The sequence below is a fragment of the Melospiza melodia genome, chromosome 11 (assembly GCF_035770615.1).
Source record: "Melospiza melodia melodia isolate bMelMel2 chromosome 11, bMelMel2.pri, whole genome shotgun sequence".
In the NCBI taxonomy this organism is placed as follows: domain Eukaryota; kingdom Metazoa; phylum Chordata; class Aves; order Passeriformes; family Passerellidae; genus Melospiza; species Melospiza melodia.
Genome location: NC_086204.1, coordinates 10,145,549 through 10,169,735, shown reverse-complemented (window position 1 = coordinate 10,169,735; position 24,187 = coordinate 10,145,549). Strand labels below are relative to the sequence as shown.

Here is a 24,187-nt window from a genome sequence, read left to right as displayed (position 1 = left end):
AAATAATATTTTTATCACTATAAAGAAGATCTTTGAGCATCTACTTGCACATTACTTTTGGAATCATGTTCCTTCCTTTTACATTGAAAAAACAGATTGACTTCGGCTTTTGTATAAAATATTCTCTGTTGCCGTACCTTCCAAAAAATTGGACTATATTTATCCAAAGACTTGAGGTTTTTCTGAAGCAGATCTGATGTACCCAGAAATGTTCTGTATTCTGTAACTGAAACTCCCTTTTCTTTTCTTGTAGTTCTCCCTAGTCCAAAACCAGCACATTGGTCCTTGGCAAACAGTTGCTTTACATATGGAAAAATAGCTGTGATACAGCTGTGTAGAGCCCTCAGGGAATTTCTGATTTTCTTTTAGAGGCAATCTGTAGAATGTACCATGTCAGAAAAAACCCTGGGCCTTTACAGAAGTAAGATTCCTTGTCAAAGAGATAAGCATTGGTGCTGGATCGTTTTTCCGTGGAATTTCTGTTAAATATACAACTTCTTGCTTAATGAAACACCTGTCTGGAGGCAGCACTCACTTTACTTTCTTTGCTATCTCACACAAACAAACACCTCACAATGGGATGGCAGGATTTTTCTTCCCTTTTCTACCCACTACCCAGCACAGTTTGTGCCTCTCGCCCCAGATTATTCCACCCAGCTCTCCTGGCCTGCAGCAAAGCCCAGAACACACTCCCTGCCTCACTCCCCCAGCAGCCCTCCGGCACAGGGGGTGTCCTCGGGGTAACCCGGAGCACGGGGCTGGGACGGGTGGGGACCCTCCAGGCCTGCCCCGACCCTCGGCTCCTGCGGTGGCCACCAGCTGTGCCCAGCCCATCCTGGGGGCAAGGGGCAGAACGCCCTCCCTTTCCCGGTGGGAGTGAGCTCAGTGCCGCCGGAGCGTGTGCTGCAGCAGCACCAGCCGGCTCGAAGTGGAGAGAGCGGGTTTGTGGACAATGTCTGCACCAGTGTGGGGGAAAGGAGCAGGCACAGACATTTCCTCAGGAGCACAAATCCAGCACTGGATGCTGGGCTGTGGGAGAGCAGCAGGGTTTCTGCCATCTCCCAGAACCCTGACTGCCAGGGCTCTGTGTGCTGGCCCTGTTTTGTGCTGCATCATAATGTACAGCCTCTGAAAGGTCTTAATGTAACTGCCTTGTTCATTCCAGAGCATGAGAAACAGAAAAAAGCTAAACGAAAGCACACACTCACACTTCACTCCTCACTGCAGTTACCTGAGAGCAGAATCTTGTGTAGACTCTAAGGTCCTTTTTCCCCATCTTCCCACACTGGATTCCACCATCACAGCACTGTAATTTTTACATGCCCACCTTTATGTCAGCATCGACCCAGAAAATCGTGGGAGAAATTTAGTCCCTCTGGGCACATTAGCACTTGATTACCTTTATTTGTTGCTCAAAGTCCTCTCAGCTCATCAGTTGCTTAGCTGTTTTTATCCTGGACTTCAGATTCTAAACCATTCTCCAAGAGGGGTTTGCTCAGCTTGAGGCAGTGGTTAGCATATTTTCTGTGGTTTAGCTGCACTTCATGAGATAAACTTTTTTCATCTTACTTTGAGACCGTTTCTCAACTTTCAGGCTATGCAAAGCCAGTGAGCTACACTATTGTTCTTGCCCTGATAGAGCCAAAGCAGTTCCTAGCAAAGCTTTCTAGCTCAGGGTTCGTGTCTCACCTGCAAAATGTTTTACCATGTTCCTGGGGAATGTGAGATTAATCTTACAAGTGAATCAGCCAAGTGACTGTGCAGCATCCAGCATAAGGACCACCTTCTGCAAGCTCTGTATCACCCCCTCATGGATGTTCAGGAAACAAAGGACAATACAGAAGGCAAAAAAGCATCCCTGGCACACACATGGAGAGTTCCTGCAAGCAATCAGAACTTCTAAACTGTGTTAAGACAGGCTCCTTCAGTCATTGAACTGGGATTTAATGAGGCTTAATTCTACAATAGGTTCTTTAATTTGAAAATAATTAAAAGCCAAGAGCTCAGTTTACCTCCTTGTGACTGTAAGGAGCTTTACTGCAAAAGTGGTTCACATAAGGACATGAGGGCAGTTTCAGTGTAAAGCTCCATTCTTCTAATAATGAAGACATACATGAAGGAAAATTTAACAGAGTTAATGATTTTTCTTTCAAAGTACATGCAGAAGTCAAGAGTTAACTTGGCATTCTTCTCTTTTAAAAAATACCAGCAAAAGAACATTGAAATCATTCTAGAAAAAAATTAAATAAATTATAATTACACAAGGTTTTTACAGCCTAAGTGCTGCAGGACCCTAAAAAACATACGAATCATTTCTCAAGGAATTGAAGTATATGATTGCCCTAAGATTTAAAACAAGAAATGTGTCGTGTAATTTTTGATTTGGGAAACACTTTCAGTTATTTTTAAAAGTGTGACTAGTCTCTGTCTCCACAGCCTTACATTAGACAGCAGCACTCACTTTTTAGCTTTTCTAAGTGAGAGGTTTTACAGTTGCCAAATCTTAAACAAAGGGAAAGAAATTTATTGTTCTCTGACATGCAATGAACACTAGTGAACCAATCTGCACCAAAGGGTCTTTATACTTTTGATCTTCAAGGTATGCTAAATTTACAATTTTATTTTTAGGTCCTCTAAAACCAGCTAACAGATTTTGGGCCTACAGTATATTTTAGATTATTGTCCCATGTAGTCCCTCCACACATGACCCCTTCAGCTTTGTTAGTTTATCACCTAACACAACTCCTTGCTGGAAAGGGAGTTCAGCTGACAGCCAAGGGGAATCCCCCTGCTCTGTGTCTGCTTGCTGCCACTTACTGAAGCAAGGCTGCCAGCAAGCACTTGGCTGAGCTGATAATTGTGAATGATATATTTGATCTAGGCTAACAGCACAATTAAATCAGGGCTTTAACCAAGTGTGACTGTACATGTTGTTTAGACAGCTCTCTAAGTGATTTCAATTATGTTTTGTAATGAGAAATTAGGAATGAACAGTGAGAAACTTGGGGCAATGAATCTGTTGCGTGACTGTTTTGTTGATGGCTTCAAGCAAAATAAAATGAAGCCTCTTTCCTCTGCTCTGAGAAAGTCATGACACTTACCTGGGTACACACACAGTTTTAGAAGAATTAAATGATGTGTTTTCCTACTGACATTTGTGAATTTTATCCATGTATAGGACAGCACGAAATTTTATACATTTAGAAGTAAATTATCAGTTTGCATAGTACTAAAAAGCAAAATAATTTTAATTTTGTCAACTATTAATTAACTTTTTTATTTGTTCTAAAAACAGTTGGCTAAAATCCAGCAAGAAATAGTAAAAATATCAAAATTGTAACATACAAAACATCATTATGAAAAAAAATATCCTGTACCAATTAAAATCTACAAGTAAAATTATCAAAGTATTTTCCAATTCTGAAAAGAGGTTGGAGGCATTCATGGAATAGTCCTTTAAATAAATGTAAGCATAAGAAATAGATATGAAAGCACTCAGTATTTTAAGCTCTAAGAGTAAACAGGATGTGTTTTCCACCAGAACCATTTCAATGATCAAATGCCAATCTCCAAACTCCTATAGGAGTATCAGATTAATATATGTGGAGCAATAAGGACACCTTGAGGACACTTAGAAAAATGCAAAAATTTCTATTCTGCATTGATATGGGAGGACTTACACATCCTTTGTAAGCCAAAATTCCTTGGAATTACCACATGATGTAAATTATAAACTCTTAAAACTGTTTGGCAAACTCCCACAAGTCCCATGAGTATTATTAATGCTCTCATTAGTCCTGAAATAGTAGAATATATGCTTACCTATAGGTTCACTTACTTGCTAGTAGTTTGGAGGATAGACCTGTTCTTGCAACTTAATAATCTTGTTCTGAGTTGCTTTTCTCCTTGTTACAGAAATAAAAAATTTTGCTTTGCGCTCCTCAGCATAGTATTAAACTGTACATGTTTTTAAAAGGAAAAGTAAAAAACAGTGAAGATTTCTGAAGAAGTATTAAATGCAAATCTACACAAAAATTAAAATTCCACAGTTCTTTGTCACTCTCTACAAGTTTCAAGTATTCCTTTAAATTTGTACCTTTCAAAAACCAAAAATAACTAAAATTTAAAAAAAAACGTGGGAAGAAGAAGAAATCTTATACCTCCCATTTTGCTTAAGTTTTTTGCAGACAAAAAAGCACTTTTTTTTAATCTAGCTCTAAGTTAGAACTGCAGTTGTGGGGCCATTTGTAGAGCTTTCTGTTCCCTTAGTGCTATCTGCAGCCTTAGAACCATCACATATTTCAGGTGCCTCAATTTCCTCTGGCCGTGGTGGGGCAAGATCAGTTGTGATCAAATCAGTTTCCTGATCTGATTTTCCTACTTCACTGCAAAATTCAACTTTATCTTCCTGCTGGCTATTCTTCTTTATTTGTCCATTCTGTGCAGGGTAGGTACTGGCAATGATGTCATACAGAAATTGGTATTGTTCCTTAAAAATAAAGAGAAGAAGTTAGTTAGTTAATGGAATGCTCTGAGTCCAAGAATTAATCCTTTCTTTCTTTTTTCTCTTACATTTTAGAAACGTAGCATGTAGTTGGACAAGCAAGACTGCATATGAAGCACTTCCACAGTTTTTGGCATAGAGAGTGTCGTTCCTATGGTTTATTCTGACTTCATGTGTACATAACATCTCTGAAACTGTCTGCATCAGATATTCCAAGTTGTCACTCAGTGCCCTTTTGGTTCATAAAGTACCAAAAATATGAGTACCTCAGTTGCAAATAACATGTATTATACTGAGTCAGGAAGGCCATGTAATAACCTGTCCATATTGATGACACCCAGGTCTGGTTTGTGGTAATTGCACAGTGTGTGCCACAGTTCCTCTGGAGTGACTAAACAAAACAGTCAGTGGCTGCCAGCCTGCACATGGAGTTCATCTCCCAGCTGCAGAAAGGACACTGCTTGTACATCATGAACCACCTGCAGGAGCAGCAATTTATGCCATTTGTAATTTGATACTGTACACCCTTTGCCAAAGGCAGTACAGAACTGCAGCTCTGCATATCTCAGACTCCTTCATTCCTACCAGCAAGCACCGCTGCCCAAATGGTGGAGTGTGAATGTTCTGATTAGAATCAGTGCTCCCTATACAGAAACTATGCCCAAGGCTATGGGGATATTAGTGATCATGGTAAATAATGTCTTTTTTTTTCTATTAATTCATAAGATTTACTTACAAACGTGGAGACCATTCCCAGCCTGGTGCGACGAAGTGATTTTACTACTTGGAAAACATCTATTACTTCTTCTGTTTCTGCACTTTCCAAAAGGGTCATTAAAGCACAAAATACACCAGTCTGCTGTGATCCATCACTAGAAGATGATGCAAAATACACATGTAAATTTACAAAGTAAAATCAGAAGTCTTCTGACTAAATGTTAGATATACTTTTAAAACTTTCTACTGAATTATATTTCCAAAGTATTTTTTACTGGACTGAAATTGTCACAATTAAGTATACGTGTAGGATTCACACAGAACATAGTTTATCCCTGAAGTACCACTTGAGGGAAGAGGGAAATTCAAAATTTGAGACTTACAGTCTCAACTATTGTTAGCAGGATTATCTTCTGGTTTAGATGGAATGCAAGGCTATTCCTGGAAATGGTCCTAGAAAAGTGCACTTCTATCCTGGAGCGAGAGATGATCCTAAAAACTCTACTGGACATTCATTAGTACGCCCTGCAAGTGCACTCTGACCTAGCATTTCCCCACAAAATAGGTGCACCAGCCAAGAGGAGCTGCTCATAGCACCTGCTCTGTGCCCACACTTGCCCAAGAAAAGTGTGCTTTCTTTTCATCACTACAATCCAAAAGGCCAAGCTTGAGCAATTCAAGGGATCTTCTTGGGAAAGCTGAGTCTCCAGACACACGGAAAGGCTTGTGAGAAAAGGTAGGCATCCCAAAATGATGGTTGCTATGTATACCCAGAACTTAGAGCTAGGTGAATGTGTGTGCTGAATTCAAACCCACCAGCAGTGGACAAGCAGTGGGACACTGCGGGTTCTCCTGCTGTCCTCAGTGACTGGTCTGGCTGGAAGTTTTTGTTTAATATTGAGAATCATGCTGACTAAATCTTTGGGGGTTTCTGGAACATCACAGCCACTCCATTGATGGTACTGATACTGATACACTTTCTGAGTTTCTTTTGTCTGCAAAACAGCAGTGGAGATGTGGTTAATGTTCAGGACAAAATACAGATTCACACAATAACTCTATTGCTGTGGATTAACAAGGAAAGAACTATATTCCTGAGGAACTGCAGGGTGATGGTTCTGCCTCATGAATATGAGGTAGGTAGACATCCAAGCTTTGTTCAAAGTACAAAAGACGGCCGATCTCCTGAGACTCCCCTACCACCATCTCAGCAACTCACTAAATAGAAAACTTGAGATAATTTATAGCATTTCTCATGATTGACTGTTGGTCTGGAAGAGAAAAATATTTCCATTTCTTAGAGCAGGAGCTCCTAGAACTGCAGAGGGAACTGTTTCTTCTCTATCTTGAGGCTAAGTTTATAAATTTAGTTTTAAATTTAAAAACTCCATGAAAACAGCGTTTCAGAATTTGCAAAGAAACTTTCACCTTCAGATGTGCAACATCAAATGCACGTATGGTATAGCTAGGACCAGAGTTGACATCTGCCATTTGAACTTCTATGCCACCATACGTTTTCTTTCCTTCTCCCCAGTACTGTGCACAGAGTTCCTAAAATGGATAAAATTACAAGTCAGTGATTAGGACTTATATCCTTTTTTACTTTGCCTTCCACATGCACTTAGAGACTGTACTGACTTTAAAGGAGTTCCATGGTATTTTAAAATATGGCATCATACACTTTTCCCTGAAAAATTCATTAGAAAGTAAATTAAGTAGGTAAATGATAAGGCAAAATATATTGGAAATGCAAATTCCTCACCCTATGGAAAACATTTGAGCAAGGGAACGAGAGAGTGCAGTGCAGTGTTTTGTTTGCATGTAGAAGATATTCAGTGTGTCAGTGTGCAGACAATGCCCCCACCTGATCTCCCTCCTTCAGCTCTGTCAGCATAACAATGACTTTGACTTTTCTTTGGAACACCATTTGCCAGAAGTCAGAGATAGTTTCCTGCAGTGGTCCCTGTGTTGCAATCATGGCTTTTGGACCCCAGTAACCCTATAAAAGAAATAATTTTTTTCTTCAATTCATTTGAAATATGATTGTCAAACAATACAACTCATCATTTAAGGAATACCCTGTGAAATAAATTAATGCTGTCTGTTTATAGGGAAAACATGCCTTTCACAGTAGGAATCGGTCTTACAGGAATTCTACTACCCAAATGACACTAACCTCAGTCCTCCTAAGAATATCACTTCAGACTGACAACAAGATATATTGATGCTGCAGTGGCTGAGATCTCACCCTGTCATTTTTTGAAAAGCATATTTTCAAGGGGTAAAACATTCTGTTTTACACAGCCATTTGATTTTACCACTAAGAAATTGTGTTTACACCATAAAAGGTGGTACACCAGTCAATTCACACTGAGCTTCCTAAAAATAAAGATACATTTACCCTGAACAGGTATCTTAACTGTGCAGCATTTCAAAGGATTCAGATAAATGGAACTTAGCGAGTGATTCCATTAAAATCAGTGACTTCATTTATGACCAATAATTGTTCTTCTTTGGATATATAATGATACCAAAAAATTGTTGGCTCCAATTTTCACTGGTAGGGTTTGGTCTATGTGAATAACTATAGTCATATTTCACTAAAAGGGACAATATAATCTGGTTCCACCTGTAGACAGTTGCCCACTAATGGAAATATATGTTATCATGAGGCCAGGTGAAGGCTAATGGTTTTAAACATAGTTGGATTTGCCAATCAGCCATCAGTTCCATCTCCCTTATTCATCTAAATTCTTTTCTATTGTGATGCCAACAAGAGAATAAGAGTTTGAGCGGAAAGCTTGTGAAATGCCTATAGTGGATCCTCTCAATACATACAGTTATGAAGGAAGCATTGATGTATTTGCTGGATTCCTCACAGTCACTGTCCTCATCCGAGGACTCATCTGAATCATGCTCAGCCTCCTTACTGCAATCTTCTTCGTGCCTGATGGGCACTCGGTTAAAGTCATCTGTGTGAGACAAGGTGTCACCGGTTAAAGTCATCTGTGTGAAACAAAAGGTCACTGTCACAGCACACGCCCTGGGAATGGCATTTGTGGGGGCCAGGGAATAGAAAAGGCCTGTCCTTTCACAATAAACTGCAGAACCAAGGCCACCTTGTTTGAAATAAACATTCCCAATAATTCACATTAGTAAAAAATCAGCTCTTCTTTTTTAATCACTATAAGAAGTTTGGAATTTCACAGTGTTCAGAAAATTAATCAAATACTACTCTATAAGGTGATTTGCTCATTTTTTCAAAATTTTTCTAATAGAAGAAAATAGATAAAATAAGGCAATGGAAAATACTTACAAGGAATTGAGTTGGCATTCCTATTTTTGCTTTTATTTTCATCCCGATTCCCAATGTTCTGTGTCCGCCACCCCTTATAGGAAGGCATTCGCTGAAGAAAGAGGATATTTGATATTATACTCGATTGAAATGGTTCTTGACATCATTGTCTCCCCTCAGGACTCTCACACGCAGCCTTCATCTCGCAGTGCCTCTCTCCTTACCTTAGTTCTTTAAACTCTGGTAACATCTGAACTACCATTTAAAAATGCCTGCTACATGATGTACAATGGCGCAGGAAATCATGAACACACACACAAGTAATCATTCTGTGAGCTCCATCCGTCTTAAATATATTAACACCAAAGCAGAAATAAAGCTTCATTAACATACAGCTTTTTTTCATGAAGGTAAAGAAACTTTCTGTGCCAGAGAAATAAAATAGCACCTAAATGATCTATTAACCTGTGTTATCTCTCTAGGTCATGACTATTGTGCAAGGCCATTTTTAACGTAAGTGGGAAGGAAGGGCTACTGGAATGCAAAACTTATTTACCTGGAACTCTGCCTCCAGCAGAGAAGGCTCACTCGGGTGGTCTTTTCTTTTCAGATTGTTAAGGGAGGAATGCAGTTCTGAGAGACTGATCTCTGTTTCTCCATACTGATTGTATTCCACCAGTGCTTGATGAATAAGGATGTACTGTGACTGGTGTTTCCCATTTGAAGAGTTTACACATGAAGTTATTAAAGAGTTAAAAAAAAAAAATCATAACAATTTTTTTAAATCATTATTAAAAGCTATTACTCCTGTGGTGTTATTAATATTAAGCATTAATATTAAACAGATATCAAATTCAAGTGTTAAAACTTTAAAATGCTGAAATAAGTTAAAAACATGCAATGCATCAGTCCATAACTTTTGTTGTACTCAACTCATATGAAAATTGCACTTGGGCAGAGGTAATTTAGAATTTTTAAAATCCAGTTTGACCCTGTAAGCTCAGTTTTGCATTTATGAATTGTATGCCAAAAAGCTGTTCTCCTTGGCTTCCTCTTCTAAAGTACGAACTTAAAAAGTTGCAGTTCCTAAAATCAAAAAATTATGTTGGAAGTTTTTTTCCCTCTTAATACTTTTCAGAGCTGTATTTTCTATGAACAGCTTCAACTGAACTGAGCAATGCACTTGTGAGAAATACTGCTGAAGCCCTAGACCAGGAGAGTGGTGACAGGAGTTGCAGGGAGATACCTCTACTTGGACCATGAGGCATCTCTGCCGGCGCAGTTTCACGATGTATCCATAAACATCCACTCTGCCCTCTGCGTCCAGCCCCTCCAGCATGGCATCGATCCCGATGTACGTCCCCGTGCGCCCAACGCCGGCACTGCCGCGCACAGAGGGACTTGGTTATCCACAGGCAACGCCATTGATTGGCAACACAAACAATCATCAGCTTGCATTTTTAGTATCTTTTAGTGAAAGCAAGGCCAACATGGCCAAATATGGTGCTTATAGCCAGAGCAGCTCAACATTGATCTGGCTGTTTTTCAAAAGTCTGTGTATCCTCAGGTTTTATCAACCTGAATTTCTTTCATATCCTTCAAAAACAGGCCTGGTGTATCTTTTACTGCCTCATTTTCAAGTATTTAAAGCAATCCCACAAAGTCTGGGATCAGACAAAGACTTTTGCCAGATCCCTGCTCTGAATAGCTTCATTACAGTCATTTAACATTACCAAATTTTTAAAAGAAGAATGTATATTTACCTGCAATGAACCACGATCGGACCACTAAAAAAATTGCTGAGGGCGTTAACTCTGCGTCGGAGTTTGAGAAGGAGATGTGGATCCTCAGGGACTCCATGGTCTGGCCAGCTTGTGAATTGGATATGAGTGACATCTCTTCCAGCTGTCCTTTCTCTTCCCTAGAAAAAGTGAAGTGTGTTTTTTTATATACATATATCAACCTATATATACATTAGTATGTGTATACAGATGTATACATAAATCTAAATGACTAGACTAAAGCCCAAAGCATGAGACTATTGAGTGGACTTTGGTATGTTGCTGCTAGACTAAAAGAAAGGACATAAATTTTGATAACCATGATTATAAAACTAAATTAGAAAAAACCCTTAATGACATTTGTTTACTGGCCAAGATTTCATACACCTGTACAGGCATGTTTTCATTAATTAACTTCAAAATTCTTACTCATAGTTGAGTTATCCAGTTGTGGCTATTCATGCAATTGTTTGCCATGGTTTCAGTAATTACACATCACTATTCTACCAGAACTACAGAAGTCTCCACTTTCTTGCCACGAACCACTCTTCAATTCCCCAACCAATATCCATTTTATCTTTATTGATATGATGTCAGTTGAACAAAGAGCGGACAGTTCTAAAAATATCAGCCCTCAACCTGCTGCAATCCTTCATTTCTTAAGGGACAGAGTAATGTCTTTGTAAATAGGTAATTTTTAACATCCTGACCTGCTCACTGACCACACAAAGTTACAGCTTTCTTTTAATCAGACCACTTCCTGAGTGAATTTTAATGCAATATGAGACAGCAGAATAGGTATTTCCAGCTGTAATCATGAATCAAGATGGGTGGATTCTGTTGCTTTGCTGAAGAGCTGCCAGCAGATTTACTCTTTGAGACTGAATGCTTTTAGCTATGATTTAGGCTCCATTTATTATCATTGAAATTTTTTTGCAAAGGGCCTGAACTGAGCATTTAGCCTTTGATGGCAAATTTTGTTCTCAATTACACATAGGGCAACTAATGTGATTTCAGATGTGTGAAAGAGAGCAATTAACCACCCTTAATGACTTTACACATTTCTAAATGGTAATTTTAAAACACTTATATTTATAAACACACTTGAGATCACCAGAATTTGTGATTGTCCCACTGTACAATTATCAGAAGGGGAAATGATGGTTACCAATGAGTTGCACTGATTTTAGTTGCAGAGGGTTATGCTGAGATACACACAAAGCAGCAATTTTTTTGTGTTAGAGAACAAACTAAATATATAAATACTCCATAGTGTATATATTAATTTTTTACCACTTGGCAGCATATTAATAGTATAATCCTAAATAAAGGTTCCAGAGGATTAAGGAAAAATATCTTTTGAAGTTGGGAAATATATATCTAACTCATATTTCTTGCAAAGAATTACATCTAGGTCTAAGTTTTCCCTTAAGCTACATGATGCTTAGGAAAGTCAGCAGAGCATCTTCCACTGAGCGCTGACTCTTCTCTCTTAAAATACAGACTCCAAATTGACACTCTAGTTCCAGTCAGTCTCACACTTTTGACTCAACTTACATTTGTGATGTGCAGTTTCTGAATGACATAGTCTGGACATGTTTTACTTTCATAGATCTTCACAATGATGTCCCCATACGTTGCAGTCCCGTTCTCCATTGATGGCCAGTACTGGGCACATTTGTTCTGTGAAGAGAGATAAAGTAAAGTAAGTGATGTGGTGATGTAGCAGAGAACTGAAAGCTAGAAAAAAAACCTAATTTAAAATAAATGGCAACTCAGTTTTCCAACTTTTCAATTCCAAATATCCAACAACTCAGATCTCTGACCTGAAATTTATGGCCATGGTATTTAATTTCAGATGTATAGTGGAGAAAAAAAATCCTGTACACTAGTGAAACAATGAAGAATGACTGCTACTGTTGCCTGATGGCTGGAGAAATGTTTGCAGCTACTTCCATGCCTTGTTTTTCAGTGTTCAATGAGGGCTGCTGCTCCTGCCTGCCTATAACATCAGCTTGGGTGTGCTGCAGATCTGCAGGCTGTCAACATCTTTAACTGCAGTTAAAACAGCAGTTCCCCTTCTTCATGCTGTACCTGGAATAAGGAAAAAAGCAGGCCAGAAGCACCCAGCCTTCCACTTTAAAAAAGGCAACAGAGCTAAAATATTCTTTCTAGGATCTACTGAGAGCACTGCCAGGTTATCAGAATAGACAGGAGAAAAATAGAAACCATATCTTTTCTGACAGATCTATGAGGAGCTACAGTTCTACCTTGAGCCCTTTTCTGGATTAATTAGCTATAATTTGGAAGCTCACCCTCTGCTACATACTGCTGTGACTAAAGTAATATTTTCTGGTAAGACTCATAATTCATAAGGCAACACTGTTTTGGCATGCTTTCCAACACAGGTTCTGCCACAATGAGAGAACAGCACAGAATGAAAAAAAAAGTACTTAAGAAGAATATGAAATTCAGCACAGCACAGCAATCCACTTAGTTTTCAGGAAAAAGAAGGAGGGAAAGATAGAAAGAGAGAAGGATAGATATTTCTCACCCTCTTTCCTTCCTCACAGCGAGTCACCATGACAATAATGGTTGCCTTCTGTTCCCAGATCATTCTCCAGAAATCATCTGTGGTTTCATCCTTGGGGCCTAGAAGGAGATAAATTAGGGGCCTTTTTCAGAGTGCGACCAAATGGAAAAACACCTGCATGCTTAGCCAGGCAATCTGAAGAGCTAACCAGAGATCATACAAAAAACAGTCACACACTTAATTTCATTATGGCTGCAGCCATTAGACTACAGCATTTAAAAACTCTCATCTGAATCTTTAGTGCATAGCTATGAAATTTGAAAACTTCTAGTGTAAAATTATACAACATGAGAAATCTGCCTTTGAAGTAATTGTCACAAAATTTCCTAAGCAAAAACTCATTGACAACTTTGTCATATTAAATTTCAATATGTCAGATTTTCATTTTTTCATTTCATTACTAATAGGATTTTACTACTCAAAAAAATGGGTGAATAAAGAAAGCATATTCTTTGAAGATTTTAAATTACCTTGTGCGGCAATATATTTTCTTGGTTCTTTGAAGCCCTGTAAAAAGTACATTGTTATCAACTTTTAGAAAGAAAGCATGAACAATCTCAAAGGTTTGCAACTTAAAAAAAAAAATTCAATATGCAACAATTCAATAATACCAAATACATTACAAAGGTGAAAGCAACCCCAATGGAAATCCTCCAAGGTACTGATGCTTCAAATGCACAGACAACAGGATTTCTTTCATAGTGTCTAAGACTTTTTTAAAGTAAAAGTCACTCACATCAATATAACTTGCATTGATATAGTCTGATCCTGGATCTCCTGGCATCTCTGAGAGCTCAACACGGTTATGGTCATCTGTTTAAATCATTTAAACCAAAACAATTACATTATCTCAAGGCAGTGACAAATCAAACATATATAAACCATGTTAAAATTATTACAAATACTCACATGGAAGAATATCAATGTAACGGTTTTTGTTCTGATTATGGCTCTTTTTGGCCTCCTTTATAGAAAATTTACTGAAGACTCTAGGAATACTCTGTAAAATACAAAATTTATTTTATTAGTTAAGCCTAGATTTAAAATAGTCAAATGAATATGGAAATAATTTGGAATTACTGAATCTGGAAGGTAACATTATACTTCATAAGATATTACTTCATACATTTCTTCTATCTAAAGTTTAAAAAAATCTTCTCCTTAATATATCTCCACAATTAAATATTATTTATATCCCCATGGCTATGCAGTAAGACAAAACTTTAAAAATATGTGTTAAAAGGCACTTTAGGATGAGAGGTACTTAGACTGCATACTTTATACTTTTGCTGAAGAACACCTTCAGGAAAAAAAAGAGTATTTTCATCTTACAATGGGGAGAGACTGCTAGCAAAACTAACTGAGGACTATTTGACCTTAGCTTAGACTATTTGACCTTTCTACATCATTTCTTTCTAACTAGTATAAATACAACAGTACATGTACTTCAAACATGCTCCTGGACGGAATTCTTCCAACCACTTGGATAAAAACCTGTGGTATATTTTGAGTGAAGGACAAACCTGAAATTCTTCCAAGAAGAGCCTTCCTTCATCTGCAATCTTCCTCTTGTATGTGTCCAGCAATAGCTCTGAGGGTATTGGCTCTATGTTGAGAAGTTGCTTGTCATCATCTTTAACTGTGTAAATAAGTCAAATGTTTATTTTTGCTGATGTTGAAAATTTTCATTACACTTCAGTAAACATGATTCTAAAACTGCCAGACAAATTAAGAAAAGGATTAAACTCTTTCTTTTAACTTGGTGTATTTATTTTTATAAAACTGGTGTTGCCTGAGGCAGCTGTGAGCAAACAGGCTGTGGGAATAAGAGAACTTTTCCAGCTCTGCTGCCTGACTGGAGACACCTCTGGAGGAGGTCACATGCAGGGACAGCACATCAATACTTTTGCACAAAATGGTGACTGCCATATTCAGTGCACAGCAACTGCCTCAACAGCCACAACAGTTCCACAGTCTTGCCTTCTGCCTCAGTTCTGCTCAGTCTTTGTCAGTGATTAAAATAGAACAACATGCATCACCTAACTTTCCACATTTTCTCCAATTTGTGTTCTGAGTTGTAATAATCTGCAATATCATCTTGAATGAAAAAAAACCCAATTGAACAACTTTTAACACCTCTTATTAGACATACATTAATTTTTCATTTACATTGAAAAGTTGTGTCTAAGCATATGGATTTGAATTTCAACTAAGTCCTACTTTCCATTTAATGCTTTCTTTATTTTCTGCAAATTTTAGTGTTCTAAATTATTTTTTTCTTGAAACTTTCTGGTATTGACTGATCGTGTCCTTCTTCACAGGTTTTGAAATCTTGTGCAAAAAGGTGCAAAAAAATTCCATTCTTTGGGATTTGACAGTCTTCAAAATTTTTCAGTAAAAAATAACTGGCTAATGTTGAGTCTCTTGTTTTGGAAAAAGGTGCACAGAAAAGGGAAATCATGTTTTAAACTGGATTTTATTCTGGACTTATTCTCACTGTTAAACATATCAAACGTTGTCTGGGATAACTAACTGGGTTTTTAATTGACTAATAAATAAGAATTTTTCAAACACTGATGAACTTTCAATTCACTCAAGTATAAATACTTCTTTTTTGTATTTACTGAAGCATTTTGTCCTCCATATAAGGTGTTATCATGTTGATATCTGTAATCTGTGCACCCAACCTTGAATGTAAATAACCCAAAGTTGGTAGCAAGACCTGAGCCTAATTTTATTTCCATTTGCTAAATGGAAATAAATATGAATTGCTAAATATATAAAGATACTCACCTGCAACAAGGTTCACGCCTTCCGAAGAATTGCTGGAAGAAGCAAAAGCACCTGTAAATGCTTTGACTAGTAAGATATATATATAATAATAAGTTAATAAAATCATGAAACAAGAGTGCTGTCTGTGAAAGAAGAGTTCTACACCTGGGATTATGCAGAGGTGCTTGGGATCCTCCTCCTCCTCCTGCCCTCCTGCCCCAAGGCAGAGAAACAAGGTGGCCACATCAAAAACTTGTAGTGCCTGGATGACTTTGCCTATCTCACCTACAACAAATGTGTTTAATTTCTTCACTGAAGTGACTGCTCACACCATCTTCTCTTCTCTTGCTAGTGACAGAAAACTAACACATACATTGAAATGCTAAGTAGCCACAGGCATCAGGGAATGCAATGGCCATCCTTCTATTGCCATCCTCTGTGCTACAGAGCTGCTGAGCCATCGAGAGGGCACTGTAATAACAACACCTCCCTGAGCTATTGTTCAGGGTGAACAAGTATTTAAAAGAGTTCCAAGAAAGTGTGGATTATTTTCATTAATTTTGATTTAAATCATGAAGGAAATGTTTTCCAGATATTTGTGATTTTTTTTTTCACAAAACAAGGGACAAGTAATTTCGTTCTGCACCCCAAACAAGGGTAGAGCAGTGAGATTTTAAATCTATTTCGCTATATTTGTTCTGCTGACAAACACCAAAAAAATAGTTTCTTTTAAAATGATTTAAAGGTAAAAGGATACCTTTTCCCAGGATTAATGAAACGTCAAATTTGTACCATTTTGTCATTACCCACTGTGTAATCTTGTGGAAAAACCAAAGCCACACCCATTCCCATCCATTTATATAAGAGAGGGAGACAAACATGAAGCTTACCTAAGCTTTTTTTTGTGAAGATCATAGATTTTGTACAGAACCAGCAGTAAAGCAATTACAGTCACAATGATCAAGAATACCAAAAATATAATCAAGGCTCTAGAATTATCTACCAACAGAAAAAGAATACATTTATTATTTTAAAATTATTTTTAAAAAAAGAGACCTGTATATTCCCTAGAACCAGTGCTCATCAATTTTTGGTTTGAGGTCCTTTTTGAGAAAAAAACTAAACAGGTTTGATTTTGCTATGCCAAAGTAGAGGAAGGAATTTTATGTTTTCATTAAGAAAACTTTCCCTTAAATTCTCCATGTCCACCTGCCAAAATGCTACAACTCAGTGGTTCAGCATTACTGTGCTTGTCTCCTGCTCTGTGTGACCTGTACAGTTCAGCTCTCAGCTGTTCCTGATCTGGGAATTGGGAACCTCTGCCAAGTCACAGATGTTCAGCTCCTGAAATGCAGGATCCGAACACAGGAAAATCATCCAAAAGTGAATCATGTCAGTCAGAGAAATTACTTTCTAGTTGCATTTGAACGTTTCCTGAAGAAACCACAGCTGTGTAATAATTCTGAGTTATGATTAATGACTTGTCAACATGATCTGCTATATTAATGCTGAATGGGGATATTTTTCAAATGCAGATCAAATATTAACTATAAAACAGGAAGTTTGGATTTTTAATTAGGAGTAATTTAACCGAATTTACAATTTATATTATTTATATTATGCTAAAATCAAAAGGGAAAAATACTGTACATATTTACTTACATCTGGTTTTTATACTCCCCACTACTGCTGGCCCATTGTGTTTTCCATTAAAGACAAAGATCTGCATGTAATGGGTGACAATAACAGAGATGTTCAGATATAACAAGTAAAAATTTCTGCATACAATTATTAAAAAACAAATTACAATGGATTTTTCAAATTCATCCCTCTATTGACAACATCATTGACAGCAGTGTCTGCTGTCAATCTCTGTATGGACATTTATGGTGCAGATCAGGTTTCTACCCAAGTTACAGCAAGACCTGGATTCAAAAATATGGAGCTGACAGGAAAAAGAATTTAGAAAAATAGGAAACACACTTTAAAAAATAAAAAACAGATGCATCTCAAAGTAAAATCAATTTCATTAAGCCTCTTAAATCTGAAAAATAACTGTGCAATATATAAAAACCTCATTTGCTGCAGTAGTAAATATACAAATAGTCCACTGAATTTGATGGTTTTAGTACAAATTTATGTATGGGTAGGTAATTCATAGAAGTTTAATTAAATAGGGTGTTTTCTTGCATCTTTAACTTTTGGGTACGTTAAATGGTGTTAAAACACATTGTTCAACTGTGTTTGTTTTGTCATATATTTAATATTTATTTGATCTTTTATATTTCCTTAATGGAAATTCCTATCAGGTCTAAAAGACAGCTTGCAGTCAAGTATTTCACACTGGGTTTTTTTTTCCTTGTGAATTTTCTATAACTTGACCAGAGTCTTTTCCTTACCAGCTAAGCCCATAAGGCTTTCTCCAGTTTTTGGGAAAAAATTAAGCAAAATATCTGCAAAGCAGAAGCCAGGATTTAGAGGTGCAGAAACAAATTCCTCCTGTAAGGAAAACCACTCACAGAAAGTGGTGAACAAAAACCTTTAAATGGCACAGTGGTTCTGTGCTACTGGGACAATGCAAGGATTTTTTGCTCCTACAGGACCACATCTTAATTTTTCAAATATAAAGCTCTCTGAGCAGCATCTGTTGGGAAAAGCCTGACAAAATATTGACATGAAACTGAGATTACTCAAGTTCCCTGATACTGCATTTGTGCAGGTAAAGTCAGAGAAGGAGGAAAATACTGTGGGGAATAAGTGAAACTGCTTCCTATAAGTAATAAACTGGTTTCTTTCTTGCCTAAACTTAACTGAGAGGAGCTATCAGGATATAAGAAATATTCCTACTGGCCATATTAAGGGAATCACACAAGACCATTGGTTTTGCAGGCAACCTCAAAAGGGTGAAATGCCTGATAGAAGAGAAAATTGCAGGAAAGTGAAGGCATAAACAGAGGATGCTATATTTTGTATGGACACAAGGACTGGCTTGTTAGAGGCTGATGTAATGGCATGCAAAAGGATCTGAACTGCTTTACACTAATTAGGCCCTGAAGAACCAAACATCTTCATTCTTTAAATGGAATATGTTTTAAAAACTAAAATATCTGTCATACTCAAGAAACTGTTTAAATCATATGAGCCAAGTACAGTCTATTCTGCTTGAATTTTTCTTGCTGTTAGAACCTATGTGGAATAGCACACCAGAGATTGCTTGATAGGTTAGGCACAGATGCATTTTAGTTCCAAAATAATTATTACTTTTTTATACCTGAGGCCTATAGATTAAAAATTTTCTTGTCTGCCACCAAATTTGCCTTTTTCCCCTAAAATCAAGCATAATATACTTAAACAGTGAAAATGCAGCAATATTTTATATATTTTAATGCAATAAGCTAACTTACCTTAAATGTATAGTTTTTGAGGTAAAGGAGATTTTCTTTTTTAAATTCACATTTGCTTTCATTATCAGGTTTTTCTTCATTCTCCCAAATCAATATAAATTTTGCATGTGGTCCAAACACACTTTGGTTTTTGCATGTAATCTGGACAGCATTATCAGCTGTCAATATTGTTTTAACGTGCTTCACTTTTTCTGGTACTGTAGACAAAAAAAAGGCTTACTTGCTCTATTCTCATCATTTCAAGCTCAACATTTCAAGCTGTATGTGCTCATGTCTGTTTCCTGTCTTCTCTCAATAACTTCATATATTTTCTTCCTTAAAAATTTCAGTCCCAATTTAATAAGTAACAAGATAAATAATCAACTTTGACTTAATCATGAGCTTATCTAAGCTGAAACAGATGTGACGTGGAAATGAAATGCTCTACTGACAGACTGCAAAAATAGTGAGATGGCAACTCTCTCTTACATCTGACATCACTTTCTCATTTGAGGAACATGGGGCAACAGACAAGACAGGAGAAAAAAAGAGCTCTCCATGTGAACATTTGTTTCAAAACTATTTTAAATGAAATTTCTCCCAGAAGTCACTAGTATATTCTAATATTTAGAACAGTGTCCTTACACTTAAGTCTGGCTTAAAGCCACAAGAACTTGTTAATGATACAGAATCTGTTAAGTCTAATCTGTGGTTTCAAACTCTAGTTTCTTCTGTTGCTGCAAATGTTGCAGGCTTCAGACTGAGGGGCACAGCCAAGGGACCTTTCACTATGAGCTGGTAAAACCTTTCAGAAAGTAAATGAGGCAGCCTTTGTAAGGCAGACACATTTCAGAAGCCATATCTCAGTAGCCACATTTCAGTAGAACACCACCATGGAAATTTTCTACAAAATCATGTCAACTTGCAAAACAGCATATTGAGAAAAAATAAAACCAAAAAACTGCAGCTGATTTTTTCTTCATGTGAAGAGCTAGGACCTATAAGGCTCTAAAAGCAGATCAAATATCCCAGGTGAGGAGTGGCAGGATATTTGACTTGTCTGAATGTGAGGTTACATCACAGCTGATCATTTTTATCCACAGAGCAGATCTGTTAGATTCCTATTCCACATGCTGCTGAGACAGATGTGACAAGGAGAAAGTTAACATTTCTGGAGGCCATGTTTGTTGAAAATGAAAACACCTTTTATAAAATGTAGGGGTTTTCCTGCTTCCAAGGACGTGTGTTCCACTGTTACATTCTTCAGTTCAAGAAGCCATAAAACTCTTCCACATCCTGCCTGACTTGTTATTAGCTGTTGTGACAGTTGAGAAGGTCTAATCAATACCATTAATTCATGATGCAACTCATTATTTTTGCAAAAAATAAGGGAAATGAGGTTGTTGGCACATCCATAAACTTATTTGAAGACTTTAATCTTCACATGAGTTATTAAAATGAGTGGAATGCAGAAAGTGGGGGGGTTCAAAAGATAATGTGCTCAAACTAGATTTTTGCAGAGAAAAGAACCACAGTCATGCTCATATATTAGGGCTGCCTAAAAATGAAAGCCATATTTAAATTTGTATTACAGTGAAGTCTCAGATCAACCCGTTTATATTTATCAGTAAATTAATTTATCACCTTTTTTTTTTGTGGGGCTTCAGGTGAGAATTCTGATCCCTGTATACTTCAAACTATGCATTTGAAAGGATAGTCCCAAAAAGATGCCCAGACCTTTCTGTCAGCAGAAGGGATGACACACATTTTTTCATCCCTAACCTAATGCTGGAAGCTGTGTACAGGTACATCCAAACTAACTGATATCCATTACAGATGGACAGTGTTGGTGTAGCCTGGGTCTACTTCAAGCAAACTACAAAAGTAACTACACAACAGAAGTCTTCATGTCACAAAGAAAAAAATTAAACTTTTTTATTATCTTTTTGTTTAATTCATTTTTTTTATTTATATTGGGATATAATGCTTCCTAAAGACTTCATAAGACTTTCAAATAATGAAATATTCTTTTAAAAATTATATATATAAAAGAAAAATAATCATAAAAAGTGCATAACTAAGAAATAGATCAACTAAGTAATTTTTAAAGGGACACTAATTATATGAATGTCAGTACCATTATTTTAATTTTAATCAGTTTCTTGGCTAATAGTAATACTATGTATGAAATACAATGAACGACACTAGGAAAGTACAAATTCTTTGTGTTAGTATCAGCCTAGGTCATAAGAGTTAGCAAGCAGATTTACCTCCTGCATCTGTTGTAAATTCAAGTCTTTCGCTTCTACCTTCAAGTTTGTAATTGCGTTTGTTGATTGTATATGCAGTCACAGATACAGAAGCTCTGGTATAAGGTCCATATTTATAGAAAGAATCGTGAGTTGTGCTGATTTCTCTGGGATCAGAATCTGAAAAATGAAATTAATGAAATTAATTAAATCTGTGTTAGGAGCACAGGAACTCTTACACTTTATCAGAGCTACCTGAAACCACTGTCATGTGTACTTCTAATTTAACTACCTTATTCTGGTTGCTTTGCTTTGCTTACCAATGCTAAGTGAAGGCTCAGGAAAAAGAGGAAATACATAAATACATAGAGAGTATTTACATATAAAGATTCCTTGAAATGTAAGATGGCCTAGACCAGCATATCTGGAAGGAGTGGCCATTTAGCAGAAGACAATCCCCTGGCTATAACCATCTAAACTTGTTTATGCCTAACTGCCATGCATTTGTGCCAACTGAAGGGTAACAGGGTCATGTCCTGACATGGTAAACTGAATAATCTCAACTGAAAATTCAACTGGAACAACTTTAAATGAAGGAAATTCTAACATTTGTCTAGGATAAATTGCAGTGTAAAGAGAGTCCAATAGGACTTGACCAGTGCATTTTGCCTGGTGCTCTGTAATTATGTACATGCAATAAATTGTTTAATTACTTACTGTTCCCCGAGAAACGCACGATGTAGCCATCTATGGGACCGTTGGAAGTGTTCTCAGGTGCTGTCCAATTGACTGCTACACCTGACATATTTTTATGTACTACTTGAAGGTTTTGTGGTGCTTCTGGGACTGTTGTAAAAGAAAGATAACAATAATTTGCAATGAATGAAAATAAAAGTATTCCTCTTTTGACCTGTTTTGATTAATTAGATGAAATTTCATCTGACACTAAAGCAAGATACCAACAATATGTAATTTTTTTTGTACTCTGTTTCAAGAAGGTATACATAAGTATAAACTGAGTATATGTAAAAGCATCATATTACAGTAATTTCATACATTTAATTAATTCAGGACAAGGTGAATACAGCAACATCACATTTTACTAAAATTGTCCTATGTCTTCAAATCAAGAATTTAAGACTTGTCTCAGACTAGGTCTGCACTTTTTTTGTATGTGCATCTTCATTCAAAATTCCATATACTTGACCATGTTTTCAGTCTCCAAAACAACAACAAAAAATAATCACAGTCTCTGATAGAAGGAAAGAAATGCTCAGGCTGGAAGACTGAGAGGGTCTGCAATGAAAGAACAACAACTAGGGCAAGAGACCAGGAAGGAGGAGCTGAAGGAGAAGCTGAGTGTGGCAGAGAGTGCTGCTCAAAGCGTATCTTTAACCCCAGGAAACCCAGAGAAGGGGTTTCATAGTAGGAGTTCCCAGAAATATATGGAATGTAAACCAGAAGTAAGCATTACACTTACCACCATAGTCTGTATGTATTTTGAAGCTTAGCTTGGCAACATTGTTTTTCTTAAAATCTATGGATCCAACGCAGTCATACGGACGGTTTGGCAATAAATTTTGCAGCACTGCACAAGTTTGATTTTTATCTCTAGAATTTGAATCTGTAGACAAAAGAAGAGCTTTATCAATATTTTTCACAGCTCCTAAAGTATGCGGCACCATTCTCTATCGTATTTATTTGATATAATTTGTCATAAACTATCATGATATTCCAAACAGAAAAATGGACAACCTGATCCAATGACTAGATTTTAGGTTCTTACATACTAACTTTGTTTGCAAAGACCTTTACTTCTCATCAGTAAAAGTCAAAAATTGACTTTCCAAGGAAACAGCTTTCCTACAGAAATCAGAAATGTCATGGGGAGTCTGGCAGAACCCTGGAATGGCTTCCTAGATCTTCAGCTCCCTGAAGCAGGAAATCTCCAGCCCCAGACATTCATCACCCATGTTTCTGGGACATTCATGAGGCCATTCAGCATCTATATCTGCCCTATCACACGAGGTGCCTCTGAGCCAGCATGTCCTCAGGCTGGCTGACTCCAAGAGCAGAGAGCCTGGCCTCACACCATCCAGGAGCCTGCACAGCCACTGGCCAAGGCAGCCTGCAGGGGATCAGCTCACAGCACGAGCACAGACTGCGGCATTTCCAAACTGCTCAGCACCCTTTCAGAAAATCAAACAGGACCTCAAAATCTCCAGAATTCATGCAACTTTTGAAACTGCTGAACTCAGCAAAAGAGGTCTCTGGGTTTGAACTTTCCCAGATCTGCACTTGTGGGGATGATAGTCCTCCAACTGGCAATCCCAGGAATTCTGAGCTACCCTTTCCTCAGACTGGCACAATTAATTTAAATCTGCCAGTCTTTCACCAAAAGACAACATCAACAATGCTTTTAAAGAGAAATAAATAAATAACCCACATTCAGAATGCATTGGAGGCAATTGAAGTGATATCCCGTTGCAGGTGACAGTCACCGTAGCACAGGTAAGTGAGCTACTCCAGCATAACGTGGCAGATGTGTTGGTTGAGTCCTCGACTTTAAGAAATTCACTGGTGACTGCAATGGAAGAATATTATACATCATTGTGATATTGGCTATATCAAATCTTTAAATAACAGTTCATTTATGTTTTTTGACTAGTTCTGCAATATGAAGGTACAATCAGCATAGAATGATATACAAAGAATTTAATAAGAAATGGAAAGCAAAATTTTTAAAAGCCTTCATGAGATAAAGACACACAGGTATTCAAATAATAAATTAATGTTTTAGTGCAAACATTCAGCATAAACACCAGCTTTGAAGTGTTGGCTGGTCTTGCTATTGTTTACCAATGAAGTTAAGTTCCCTTTTTTCTTTAGAATG

At 37.2% G+C, this 24,187-nt stretch overlaps 1 protein-coding gene across 2 annotated transcripts in view; it reads right to left on the bottom strand.

Annotated features, from left to right (window-relative positions):
- Window positions 1-3,285: 3,285 nt before the first annotated feature.
- PTPRC (protein tyrosine phosphatase receptor type C) overlaps window positions 3,286-24,187 on the bottom strand; it is a 57,157-nt gene continuing 36,255 nt past the window's right edge. The window contains exons 7-30 of one of the 2 annotated variants that reach the window (XM_063165542.1): window positions 23,741-23,878; window positions 22,775-22,918; window positions 22,012-22,140; window positions 21,316-21,474; window positions 19,067-19,263; window positions 17,325-17,385; window positions 16,553-16,661; window positions 15,684-15,715; window positions 14,414-14,529; window positions 13,800-13,890; window positions 13,627-13,703; window positions 13,361-13,397; window positions 12,852-12,949; window positions 11,855-11,980; window positions 10,280-10,437; window positions 9,763-9,898; window positions 9,073-9,222; window positions 8,538-8,628; window positions 8,060-8,193; window positions 7,086-7,220; window positions 6,650-6,772; window positions 6,038-6,216; window positions 5,241-5,376; window positions 3,286-4,489 (exon numbers count right to left, since the gene is read on the bottom strand). In XM_063165542.1, coding sequence (XP_063021612.1) covers window positions 4,217-4,489; window positions 5,241-5,376; window positions 6,038-6,216; window positions 6,650-6,772; window positions 7,086-7,220; window positions 8,060-8,193; window positions 8,538-8,628; window positions 9,073-9,222; window positions 9,763-9,898; window positions 10,280-10,437; window positions 11,855-11,980; window positions 12,852-12,949; window positions 13,361-13,397; window positions 13,627-13,703; window positions 13,800-13,890; window positions 14,414-14,529; window positions 15,684-15,715; window positions 16,553-16,661; window positions 17,325-17,385; window positions 19,067-19,263; window positions 21,316-21,474; window positions 22,012-22,140; window positions 22,775-22,918; window positions 23,741-23,878 — 3,029 coding nt within the window. In that variant the 3' untranslated portion in view covers window positions 3,286-4,216. The remainder of the gene's footprint in view (window positions 4,490-5,240; window positions 5,377-6,037; window positions 6,217-6,649; window positions 6,773-7,085; window positions 7,221-8,059; window positions 8,194-8,537; window positions 8,629-9,072; window positions 9,223-9,762; window positions 9,899-10,279; window positions 10,438-11,854; window positions 11,981-12,851; window positions 12,950-13,360; window positions 13,398-13,626; window positions 13,704-13,799; window positions 13,891-14,413; window positions 14,530-15,683; window positions 15,716-16,552; window positions 16,662-17,324; window positions 17,386-19,066; window positions 19,264-21,315; window positions 21,475-22,011; window positions 22,141-22,774; window positions 22,919-23,740; window positions 23,879-24,187) is intronic. The other variant, XM_063165543.1, reaches the window with a different exon arrangement.